This window comes from Convolutriloba macropyga, unplaced genomic scaffold (assembly GCF_964194025.1).
Source record: "Convolutriloba macropyga unplaced genomic scaffold, txConMacr16.3 SCAFFOLD_803, whole genome shotgun sequence".
Lineage (NCBI taxonomy): Eukaryota > Metazoa > Xenacoelomorpha > Acoela > Convolutidae > Convolutriloba > Convolutriloba macropyga.
The window spans coordinates 5,534-19,077 of record NW_027451503.1 but is presented as its reverse complement, the minus strand read 5'-3'; the positions used below and the strand labels follow the sequence as shown (position 1 = coordinate 19,077).

At 34.8% G+C, this 13,544-nt stretch overlaps 1 protein-coding gene across 3 annotated transcripts; it reads right to left on the bottom strand.

Annotated features, from left to right (window-relative positions):
• Positions 1-3,793: 3,793 nt before the first annotated feature.
• On the bottom strand, positions 3,794-13,180 carry LOC142356753 (two pore potassium channel protein sup-9-like). Of its 3 annotated transcripts, none has more exons than XM_075408552.1 (3): positions 12,875-13,180; positions 11,682-12,225; positions 3,794-4,440 (listed from the first exon to the last, which is right to left on the bottom strand). In XM_075408552.1, exons 2-3 carry the CDS (start codon positions 12,094-12,096, stop codon positions 3,830-3,832), a joined length of 1,026 nt encoding a protein of 341 aa, XP_075264667.1. In that variant the 5' UTR covers positions 12,097-12,225; positions 12,875-13,180; the 3' UTR covers positions 3,794-3,829. The 3 variants fall into 3 exon arrangements, with proteins under 3 accessions (XP_075264667.1, XP_075264668.1, XP_075264666.1); XM_075408553.1 differs by lacking the exon at positions 12,875-13,180 and adding an exon at positions 12,310-12,606; XM_075408551.1 differs by lacking the exon at positions 12,875-13,180 and having other exon boundaries at positions 11,682-12,606.
• Between the last annotated feature and the right edge of the window lie 364 nt (positions 13,181-13,544).

Here is a 13,544-nt window from a genome sequence, read left to right as displayed (position 1 = left end):
ATAGAAAAAGTTCAGACACTTTTTTGGAACTAGGTAAAAACTTGTCCAAATTAGTTCGGTCAGTCCAAATTTTTAAATTCATCACCAATTGTGGCTATAGTGGAGCATACCTATCAAAAATGAGCAAAACTGGACTAAAATTGACGATTTCGTGTCCAAAACAATGTTCGGTGATCGAAAAAGTTAAGCCTCATCGAGCGCGGATACTTTTTGGAAGTAATTGAAAACTTGTCCAAAATGGTTCGCTCTGTCCATTTGTTTATTTCGTCCCCATTTATGGCTAATTTGGAGCCTGCACACCAAAAATGAGCACAATTGGACTAAAATTGACGATTTGGTCATCAAAACAATGTTCGGTGATAGAAAAAGTTCAGATACTTTTTTGGAACTAGGTAAAAACTTGTCCAAATTAGTTCGGTCAGTCCGTATTTTTAAATTTATCACCAATTGTGGCTAAAGTGGAGCATATTCACCAAAAATGAGCACAATTGGATTAAAATTGACGATTTCGTGTCCAAAACAATGTTCGGTGATTAAAAAAGTTAAGCCTCATCGAGCGCTGATACTTTTTTGGAAGCAGTTGAAAAGTTGCCCAAAACGGTTTGCTCAGTCCAAGTTTTTTAATTCATCACCAATTATGGCTAAATTGAAGCCTGCACACCAAAAATGAGCACAATTGGACTAAAATTGAGGACTTGGTCACCAAAACAATGTTCGGTGATAGAAAAAGTTAAGATACTTTTTTGGAACTAGGTGAAAACTTGTCCAAATTAGTTCGGTCAGTCCAAATTTTTAATTTTATCACCAACTGTGGCTAAAGTGGAGCATATCCACCAAAAATGAGAACAATTGGACTAAAATTGACGATTTCGTGTCCAAAACAACGTTCGGTGATCGAAAAATTTAAGCCTCATCGAGCGCGGATACTTTTTTGGAAGTAATTGAAAACTTGCCCAAAATGGTTTGCTCAGTCCACTTTTTTATTTCATCCCCAATTATGGCTAGAATGGAGCCTGCACACCAAAAACGATTACAATTGGACTAAAATTGACGATTTTGATGCCTGTTGTTTCAGCGCTTTTGAAGCTGATGGGCCAGCTCCACCAGTGCATGAGAAGACAAGCGGACAAAAAGTTGCTTTCTCAACCTCAGTTATATTTTGTTCTTCTTAATAGATTCATGGTATTTGTAGGCTTCGCTACTGCTTTCAGGGCAACTTTGCCAGCGGGTTAAAAATTTTCACATCGAAATAGGTTTTGTTGAACCTCGATTTCCAAAGTCCGTTGGCTTTGACATCAAATCTTGCATCATTATTATTATTGTTATTACTATTATTATTATTATTATTATTATTATTATTACTATTATTATTATTACTATTATTATTATTATTATTATTATTATTATTATTATTATTATTATTATTATTATTATTATTATTATTATTATTATTATTATTATTATTATTACTATTATTATTATTATTATTATTATTATTATTATTATTATTATTATTATTATTATTATTTTTTTATTTTTATGGTCCAAAATGGTTCGCTCAGTCCATTTTTTTTATTTCGTCCCCAATTATGGCTAAAATGGAGCATACCCACCAAAAATGAGCACAATTGGTAAATTCTAATTTTTTTTAGAATAGCGGTAAATTTAGCGGTGAATTTTTGTAAGAACTGCAATTTTTAGCGCTGGAAACAACTTCTTTATCGTATAAGGGTTGAAAATAATTTCACCGCATAAAAATTTTTTCTCGCCTCATTCATCGCATATACCGCGAATCTTACACTTTTTTTTCAAATTCACCGCTAATCTCACGTCTTTTTGCGATTTTTAGCGGTGAAACCTTGACCCGAGTGGACCAATTTTTTAGATTGAACAAATGACATTTGTTGTAGCATGTCCTTGCTTTTTTAGTTAAACACTCCATCAACAATTATGTTTTTCATCGACAATTTAATTTCTCTATGTTTCCCAAAAAAAAGAGCTGGCAAATTCCAAAACAACTGATATTGATCCAGCCAAATTCCAGGACGTATTTTTAGTTCCAGCCAAATTCCAGGACGTATGTTTAGTTCCAGCCATATTCCAGGACGTATGTTTAGTTCCAGCCAAATTCCAGGACGTGTGTTTTAGTTCCAGCCAAATTCTAGGACGGTTGCTTTAGTTCCAGCCAAATTCCAGAACATCACATTGGGTCCAGACAAATTCTTTTCATACCCAATATCTGTCGAGGACAGTCTTTTCATACCCAATATCTGTCGAGGACGGTCTTTTAATAATTCCAGGTCTCGACTAGGGTTCATTCTCTTCTAATTGAGACTTCGTGGTCTTTGTGACTTCTTTTGTACAGAAATATGCATCATTGGTGATATTCTAACTTTAACATTGAAATTAGTTCATCGCCAAAGTTAGGTTTAGACGAAAAAGACTACGCTTAAATTTTTATAGGAATTGAAATGGCTTTCACTCTACTTCCTTTTGTTTATTTTTTGCATTGTTTTTTTTTTGCAGTGTATTGTTTTTTGCAGCCAAAATTAGTTCTATGTAATTTTTTAGACCGGAGCCAAAAGTCAAGAAAAATGAAGATGCAGTTTCAGAAAAATTAAAAAAAACAATATTCTCTACAATTTCAAAGAAATTTATTTTTAAAGTCTAGAGTTTGTTCGTTTTTTTTGTTATTTTTACAGATGCTAACTAGACATTGTCGTATACACGTCTATGACAGTACGCTGACTGTGAAGGATGTTCCAGAGTTTGGTTTTGAATAATAAAATTATGCAAAGCTATTACAAAATAAATGTTTTAGCAAGACGGCACAGAAAGATTTTGCAGAACTCAATTTTGGCTCAGGCTTTCGTCTTAGTTGTTGGTAATACTTTATATCAAAAGCTTTGTTGAAAAGTTGCATTATTTTGAAGGACATTAAATGGACTGCAGCCATTTCAGTGCCATTAAAGTACTCGCAGAAACCAATACTTAAACCATGATCTAAGCAAAAAGTCATAGACCGTTTTGGCTTTGATCAAACCCGATGCTTGCGAAACCATATTAGAATCTGAAAGTGTGTTCTGCGCTTTCGACTAAAATTTACTTCAAGGCGTTTTAAAATTGGCCTGGTGTGTTTTGGTTTCTGCTTCGTAAATACCACCGTAATGTCTCTTGAACTCGTAAATTACCGAGTGGGGAGATTTAGACTTGCAAAGTATTATCTGGATTTCTGGCAAAGCTTCAAGTAGGAAACAATTTATTGGTCAAAACTAAACTGATAATCTATGGAATAACTAGGAGTACACTAACAATAATGAACAGCAGAAAATGCAACAAATCATGTCAATTTCATTGTATAGTTATTGCACAAAACAGATAAAAAAAGAGGAAAAGATTATTTGTAAGCATTCAACCATCACCCCCATCCCCAAACATTATTACTATTTTTACTCTTAATAACCCCTGTAGACAGGTAATTTATTAAAAACTCGCAAACTTTAACTAATTCATAAAATTATTACGAAATGTATTTAGTTAAAACCATTTAGTTGCTGCAAACGCAAACGTTTTTTAACTTTCATTTAAAGTTCCCGTCTCAAAGTTCAAATTTGAATCATGCAGATACGAAGATAGGAAATTCTACGTGTCAATAAAAATATATTGACAGAGAGACAAATAAGCATGTTGATTATCATTTGCTTGATCGAAATATTTCAAATGTTAGAACTCGTTGCAACTTTATGGTACTAAATAGAAATAATTGCAAAAAACTGAGATATTTTTGCGGTTTTTTGTCAGGTGCAAATAAATAAGCTTACAAATGATGTCAAATTAGTCCGTTTAATTGGTTAAGCTCACTGGTTTTGAGTACAAAAGAGTTAGAATGATGACTTAATTCAGCACATTCTTTCGCCAAAATTGCCTGAGCTGCCCTCCTTTCGTCTTTTGTATTCATTGTCAGATATTTCAACACAAGAAGGTTAAGGGCCGAGGCCACGACACACAGAGATATCATGATATAGAAAATACATATAAGAATATATAGTGGGTCATTTTCGAGAGCACTTTCGTTTTGTAACACTACGAAGTCGCCGAAACCAATTGTGGTCAAAGTGACGAAACAGTAGTAAATAGAGTCAAAGTAAGACCAGCCCTCGTAGTATGAAAAAATAGCGGCGCCTCCAAACATAACGAGCGCGACAAGGCACCAGTTGCAAACTGTAACGATGTGTAGTTCGGTTTCGCGGTCTTTCGACGATTCGAACAATTTGTGTCCAAAGAGTTTGCGTCTGATTTTGTTGGTTCCGTTTTTGATCAGGTAGTTTAGTCTGTCGCCTACAGCCTGGTACACAATCAGGGAGAGAGGAATTCCAATAAAGGCGTATGCCATGCAGAAGAGCCGGCCTGCTCTCGTTGAAGGAGTCGAGTGCCCATATCCTAAAAGACAGACCCATGGCTTCGAACATAAATAAACACACAAACAACAGCACAGGCCAGGGTACTAATACCTTCACGTAATAACTTTTGGTAGAAAGTTTATGATGTTTATCGTAGAAAGAATAACCGAGGACGGGTTTGGGCAATATTCAACACTGAAGCTGTTCACAATGGCACTGAATACGCCAAATTTTAGCAAGAAATGCTGTAAATGCGGCAAAAGTGTGCACGGTGTATTTGTTACAGGAGTATAAAATTCAGTCTGTGTGAATGAGCCTTAAAACGTAAAAGCTGTTAGTTCTTCTATGAGCACGAAATAAATCACATCTAATCTTACTAAAATTTGGAGCAAGCACTTCTTTTACTGCAAAATATAAGATTTTGCGTCGAAGATTTTTTGCCCTTCAGTTTTCGTTGATTTCACGTATTTTTGCCTTTATTCTTCATATTGGGGAAAAAAACTTTTTAAAAGACTGAAGTACCACACATTTGCAACAGTTTATTTCTCGGAAAACTGAATACCTCAGATATGATAAATTAAACTCTAAAAAGGAAGACAATTTGGAAAAGATTTGGTGAAAATATGACAAAACCTATGTCAGAAAAGGAATGAAAAATTTGTTGCAACAGTTCTGAAATTTTAGCCACATTTAAATTTATCAGTGCACTCACTGATCGCTTTCATTAAATTTTCTAATCCGATTGCCGAGAGTTAAGCTATAATATAACGATTCTTAGTTGAGCCGACAACTGAACAAATTGAGGAAAAGGGGTTTTCTTGTCGTAACAAATATAGTATAACTTCAATGACAGTGTTTGTAACTCAATTAAGAATTGAGACATACTGGTTGATTTACGAATTGAAGTCTTTTTGCCGCATTAAAAAATTTTTTATGTGAAGTACAGGTAAAGAACAAATGACAAGTCACTAAACAACATTAAAAACATTTCAAGGACGTGAACAAAGTTTCCAACAATTGATCTGCTCTCGCTATGAAATTCTTAAAACACTGCATACATGGTTCTAGAAATAGTGTGATGAGTTTAAAAGTTAATCACATTTGATGACAGTTTTCAATTTAAAAAAAAACCTTTTTCTTGTTGCAAGTTTCAATTGATTCACGTAGCGAAACTTCAGTATTAACGGCCATATACTGAGAATTAAAATAATGCCAAAAAATTGCAAATAGTTGCCAGTCCTAATATATAAAATTTCCTTAACTTCGCCACTGTCGGTCCCAAGCGCGAAATGAAAAAGGAGGGAAAACCTGCACAGATAATATTGGAAAATCTATAATGACCTGAGAAACTTTTTACAGATATTGAATGAATTTTTATTCTTTAAGAAACTGAGAGCAGACGCAATTGTATAAACTCACTTGGCTCACGCGCTCAGTTATGAGTTTTCTTTAATTCAGAGAAAATCACAGTCAGAATCAGTTTTAATCAGAGAAAAATCAGTCTGAATCAGATTCTGATTCAGAGTCTGAATCAAAGAAGTTCCGTGTAAAATGTGGCCTGACTCAGACTCTAAATCTGTACTGATAACGTTCTGATGTTCGTTATGATTGTTTTGAAATCGCCGCGTTAGGTACAGACGGCCTGCTATTTTTTTTTATTTCTCTTAGTAAATTGTTAGTTATTTTCTGGTGCCATTACAATTGTTGCGGCTTAAGCCACTATGCTGTTAAAATGATCAATTTTGGACTGCTGTATCACCACTGATGGCATACGAATTCCTAAAATTCCATTTTACGCACTCAGATTTGCTGATAATGATTTAGCGTTAATTGCCACATTATCGCATGATGAGTTTATCTGACAACTTTTTATTGAGGTTCAATTACTTTCTCTGAAGACAAAAGAAAGATCAGACCACAAAAGAGCAAATTTAAAAATAACAAATACATGTACTATATATAGATCTCCTCCAGTGCCGGCTTCCGTATTTGGTGTCACATTGCGTAAAGCCAACCAATAACCAATTAAATAACTGCGGAAAAGACTAGTTTGGGAGGTGGGTCGAAAATTGCCCGAGGGCAAACATAACTTGACGTAGCAAATAACCGATCTATCATTTCAACATAATGAACTTCCGTAAGAGGAAAGCATAACAAATTTTGAAAAGATAATTTGCAATATGACATCTGATCACTTTATCATTTTCAAAATAAAATCACAAACGACACTTTTTTAGAGCCTTGGAGCTGGGTTAAACGCAGGGCAGTTCTAGCTGATTTCATCCTAACTTCTTTTTCTTAAAATGCTAACTGGACTCTTAAAAAATATAGACTACGAAAACAATCGTACCGAAATTTTATGTAATAGAATTTGTCACAGACAACAATACTGATTTAAAAAATAGTGTTCTTAGCGGTTTTGGGAACAATACCAATTTCTTATATTTAGGTACCAAGCACTTTTTCAGAGAACTGGGGCATAGACAAAATATTTGCCCTCAGATTACAGCCAATAGCAACAGAAGAACGTGATAATTTAGCACTCAATAATTCACCTCAAAATGCCAGCCCAGGTCGAGGTGGCCAGACCGAAGTGAGCCCTGATCAGACGAGTTTCGAGCGGACACACGTTCCTGGTGCGCTCGAATTACATGGTTTGGAAAAGGCTTCGAGCGCACTTTTGTCTGGACAATGGTCTGGAACTTGCCTGATCAGAGGCCACTTTGTTCTGGGACGGTCTGATCAGAGGTCACTTTGGTCTGGGACGGTCTGATCAGAGGTAGTTTCAAACGCACACTAGTCTGACCAGAGACCAGTTCGAGCGAATTTTTTTCAAGTTTTTTTTTGTTTCTTGCTGACTTTTGTTGTCTCTGGTAAGAGTCAACAATAAAACAGCATTTTGATCAGAACTTCATCTGAAAATCTGATGGGTTTGATCAGAACCAAGGGGTCCAGCTGATAACAACTGCCGGTCCCCTCAAGAAAAAATTTTGAATCAAAGTAGATCAAGACGTTTTTATGCAAAGCTGTCTCAGTTCATTTATTCAGTTAAAAGCATAAATAAATGGCATACTCAGTAATTTTTTTGATCACATTTTTTTGATTTATTTTCATTAGCAATACTTTCAGGATTGGCCTTTTGTTAGTTGAATATAAGATTGATAAAATGATAGATGAAACGAATATATTATAACGATATTGAGAAATCTGTTCATGTTCAAAATCTTTCTCTGATCAGACTATTTCGAACGCACTTTAGTCTAAACAGAGGCAACTTCGAGCGCACTTTTGTCTGATCAGAGATGATTTCGAGCGCACTTTAGTCTGGGACAATATTTCGAGCGCACTTTAGTCTGGACAATGGTCTGGAACTCAACTGGACAATGGTCTGGAATTTGTCTGACCAGGGGTCACTTCGGTCTGGAACTCGTCTGATTAGAAGCGGCTTCGAGCGCACTTCGAGCGCACAATGATCTTCGAGCGCATACTCGTCTGAAAAGAGGTCACTTCGGTCTGGGACGGTCTGATCAGAGGCGATTTTGAGCGCGACCTCAACCTGGGAGCACCTAGATTGACGAGCACATTTTTGTTCTTCCTCTTTATTAATCCCTCAAAATTATGGCCCCTGTTATATATACGCAGCTAGGGAGAGGAGGGGGCTGCATATTGTAGCCCCACTATGCTGAGGGCTAAAAAAAGGAAATGAGCCAAAGACATCTGAAAAACTGTTCGTAAGTTTGCGAGAAAATTTAGTCGGTCATGAAAAAATTATTGTATAAAACTTTGCAAAACCGGGTTGTTTATCCTACAAATATCTTAGTAGTCATACTTGGTCATATATGAATCTAAGTAATCATATTAGGTCATATATGATTTGTATGAACTCTTGGTAGTCATAAAAGGATAATATATGATTCCCTAGAAATCAAACAGGAATCATACAAAAAAAACTTCAAAGCAAATAGAGCAGTATAATTTTCGTTTTCTATCGAAGTTGAAAAAATTTCCTGGAAATCATACAAGACAAGTTCATATATGACACTTAAAATATTGACTGGTGCCACAAATTACCGTATAATGTAGTCACGGGACATATTAAAGAATTGTATCGCATTTGCAATCCACATTTGATTCTTCGTGTGCGCTAAAAGAATAACTTTAAGGTTTGAACTTTTTCAGAAAACGAATTCGAGGTTATAGGCAATTTTTTGTAATGTTTCTTACATATGAACTTTCATAGGTAATAGCTGGCTTCAGAAACATCAAAACTTTAGTTATATACTTGGACTTACTCTTTTATTTAGTGCCCAACTTTTCGATTGATATTGTAAGTTAGAGTTTTTTAGCGGATCACAAAGTGATACCGGGCAGTCATAGGTGATGCTTTTCCGAATAAAATTTAAAAACATAAATGGTAAAAAGATTTATGAAAAATAGATTTATGATTTTCTTGGTAATCATACTAGGTACATATATGATTTTGTTAATCAAAAAAAGATCAAGTATGATTTCTTAGTAGTTATACAAGGATCGTACTAGGAAGTATATTATGAATTAGATGACATCATATATGATCCTTGTATGACTACTAAGAAATGATACAAGTTACTTGTTTGATTACCAAGAAATCATATATGAACCTTGCTATCTTATTTGACAGACGACTTCATCATAGAGCCTATTGGTAAACAATTTAAAACGATGTTGAGACCCAGTAAAAACTACTAATGACCCAGAAAACTGGATGCACCATGGTAAGACATGCATGGTCTCAAATCTGTTGGAAAACTTGATACATATTGCCAAGAACTTGGAATACCAAAATTTCTTAATAAGATCTTATCAAGATAATTCTTGCCAGATCTTGACAAATTCTTGCCAAATATTGATAATAGTTTTCACCATTTCCTAGTGTTGTTCGATGCAACTCGTCCGAAAAATAGAAAAACAAATTTTCTGTAAACTCGAAATACAAAGTGAGGGTACAGTGGATAAGTCGCAATTTTCGATATAGATAACCCAAAAATAGACGCTGAGGGACATGTGTTGGAGCTGCAAATCAAAATTCAAATCACATATTAATATCAAAAATGTAATAAATTTGTGAACTTGCAAAAATTGTAAAGGTCAATATTTGGATAAGCTGTAGCATTATAGTTTAAAAACAGTTATACAAAAACATTGAACAAGCTTTAGAACGTTATTTAAACTATCCTTTTAACATTATGATGCCAATATTTACATTGTATAGTGCTTTTTATACAATTCACGAATGGGAAGCATAGACTTCATATTAAACCACTCAAAACACCTCACAAAGATTTCGCCGAACTAAAAACTAACTCAAAAAAAGATCAATTTGGACTTTCAATTCAATCTAAAATTGTTTCCAGTAGCAAAATTCTAAACTTTTCGCTTAAATCGTTCAAATTTGCTCTCGCAAATGTCAATTTTAGATTTTTGAAATTTCTTTTCATTGCTTTTTTGTTCTTGTGTACTTAAAAAGAATACTTCATCAAATTTTACGCAACCTTGAAAGTAATCTCGTACTTTTGAACAAAATAACTTTTTTTGTTTTCTATTTTTTTCTTGTATTTCCGAATACACTGCGTATTAATTTCAAGTCTGCACTGCCACCTAAGAATTGACAAAATTAAAGCCATCGGATTTGCTGACCACATTGAAAATTCAGCTGTATACTAGTTGAGTTATACATCAATAACACAAAAAAGCAAGTTTTCGAATTAGAAGTTTGCTTTCGAAAATTGGTAAAGAGAGCTCTCAAATGAATAGAAGCCCCCAACTCAAAAAAAAAACGTTTTACATGATACGAGTCTTTATTTTATCTCTGGTCTTCATTTTATTCCAGGGCGAAGTCTTAGACCAAAAGTTTTTACATCCAGACCGCATTCTAAATTAACTTGACCAGACTTTCATGCTTTCTGAACCGAAATTAGTACGCTTAAAAATTGAAAATTTGTGCGTTGATGTCCAAGCGACTATCATGCGTCCAATAGACATATGTCCAGACTTTCATGCGGTCAAAATTTTTATGCATTCTTCGTGCGATCGCAAAAGCGTATGTCGAGACCTATCTCCAAATTTTTAATATTTATTCATAGAAGTTGTACATAAAATTATTATAAAGTATTCATTTCAAATATAGATATCTTAGGGCGATTGTTGTGATGAAGAGCCCCAGTAGTTGGAGCATCTAAAACTAATGAAACGTGCTCGATGAATATATTGGTTGCAAGGGGTGCCAACCATCAGGTGTTTAAAACTTGATTTTTTTTGCAGCTTCAGCAATGTTCTATAATCCTAGGCGTGAAATTTTCTAAAACAAAGCAACTGTCCAAAACAAAGCAATTGTTGAATGCAAATTTCCTGCGTTCCACGATTTACAACTCTTGAGCAGTGAGTTGAGGTTTTCCTCTTAGAAATCTTTCACTTGAGTGAGCACTCTAGTAAGAATGCTTTGTCAAACATGAGCTCATCACTTTCTGGCATTATTGTTTACATTTTAAAAAATCCGTGCGCTCAAGGGTCACTATGTTCAGACTTTCGTTCGTTCAAAATTGCCTATGTCCAGACTATCGTGCGGTCATTTTTCTTTCTAGACCGTGTAAATTTCAACTCACGACGCCCCCTGGTGAGTTCATTTTGGTCTGAACATATCAACTTTTGGCCTGGCACCTCAACCTGAGATTTCCTAAATTAGCTGTATCATTTGTACATAAACTAATTTTACTTAATGCCATACTCTAACACTTTAATTGTAAATTTTTACTTTGTACTACAAATTATGATATTGGAATTGCAAAATTTTGAACTTGAACCAAATAGAAATTAAAAGAACATCTTGATAAACAAGTGGATTTCTTACTTCCAAATCTGCTAGCATGCTGCGACTCCTCATCCGGTAAGTTATTACAAGTTATTTACCAAGCGTGACAATAATAACAAGAAATGCATGCATAAGCTGGGGGAGGGCTTATGGGAAAAATACTAATTAGTTAAAAATTACTGCACTTCTGCAATAGGAAATAAGCAACCCCCCTCCCACTCGTCGTGTACGAAATATTACTGCCATTTACATGCGTGACACAAACAAATAAGTATGAACAAACTAACTAATTTCCAATTATTGATATGGCAATTATGGAAAAGATAGAGAACTTTACGAGTTATAAAGTTACCGGAGAATTTCCCAAGGAATCAAAATTTAGTGCTACGAATCAAGTTGAAACTTGAAAAGTTATAACAAAAAAGTAAGCTAACCAATTGTTGTAATGACCGTAATTGCGAAGAAGAGTGACCCTGCAAAACGCCACTGGAACCCAGCCTTGTATGGAACCAACTTCACATATGTATTCTGTAGTTTCTGCTGATCTTCGGGCGAGATATTGTACTTGAACTTAACCAATTCCAATTCCTGTCTCTTAAGATCCATCTTCTGCTCCTCTTCATTTTCCGACTCCACATAATCAAAGATGGCGGCGCCCATGAATAAGTAGCATATTGTGCAGACGATAAGTACGAAAGTGCGGATATTTGTCGGGGGGTTGACTTGTTGAACAAAACTGTTGTCGGATATTTTAATGGGTGACCCGTATTGTCGTATTGTATGTCCTACGATGCCGTAATTTGTAGAACACCGTCTGCCGCCGTAACTAGTGTTTGAACAACGTCGCATGTTTTCACAATTTGGGCGGAAAGGTTTGCCCAACGAAGCGATGATAATTTTGAGGGCGTTTTGTTGAGGTCTGTTTACTCCGTTAATTTTTTCAGGCTCGACAAGCAGCTAATTCAAGTGTGAAGACGCCTACAGAAAGTGAAAAGAACAAATTGTTCTGATTAGAAGTGAAAACATAAATTAAATGGCACAAATGGTTTGAAAACGACTTACTCAAAATAAATTGGCCCAAATCGTGGGTGTTCAGAAACGATTAGTTCGCGTATGCATTACAATGACAAAAACAAGTGCTGAAAATTAGAGGAAAAATAATCAGCGCTAGCTTTGTAAAAACGGCAACCAGACGTATTATAGGTACGGAATTTAGTAGACTGTTTATTCATGTACATATTGTTAAAAACTCCCAGGCTTACTTATTTTACATCACAATTTATGAATGCAATTTGTTTTTTGAAAGAAAAAGTCGCACAAACAGCTAAAGAATAAAAATAGTTCTACGCCGATTAGACCTTAGCACACCTTTTCAATCAGTTTACGCTTAACCAAATGCTAATTTTGTGCGATACGCCGACAACTACAAAGATATAAATAATAAAATGTTAATCCGCTCGTTAAAAAGTTAATACTATCGAATTATTTCACATAAAAGGTTTGGAAAGTTTGCACTGAAAAAACGAGGCGAGCTTTTAACACAAAACTGATTAGATTTACTGGATTTGACGTTTATTCCTAACAGCTTTAAATCTATTGCCACACCAAACCAATTAGTATTGCTTACCCTAGCCAAATTGAAATCAGTTTCAAATTATGACTCTAGATTGGTGGTGGGCGAATTTGGGGGGTCCCGGAGAGGGGGTTGTGGAAATAAGTGTGAATGAACTGAAATATTATTAGTTGTTTGCATTATTATACTCGTGGGTGCTATCGTTACATGTTATGGTTATGGCTATTTGCAGATTTTTGCAACAAAATCTGCATAAGTGCTGATTTAATCACCTTTTTAGTCTCTGTAAAGACTGTTCTACCTGATAAAATCGAAAGGAAAATTAGATCACAAAAACCATCATTTTTGTAGATTGTTTAAATTAATCGCTAAGAAAACAGTGCATTACAGCAAATTAATCCGACGAAGAGCTTTCAAATTTATCTGCAGTGTGATAAAAAAAATATAGAATTATGTCAACACCTTTTGCGTAAATTAAGCACGGCTTGCTGAGCCGATAAGAGTGAAAATTCTTGACAATTTAGACTAAAATTATCATGTCAACTTTATGAGAAGGGGGATTGGGGACTGAAAGAATATTGAGTCAATCAACTTTAACTGATTGCTATATTTCATGTAGAAAATTAAAATGTATTATTATTATGTATTAATTCATGTATTATTATTATTAAAACTATGATTACTGTCATTGCAAGCCGGTTAATCGGAGAAACCGTCAAATGTA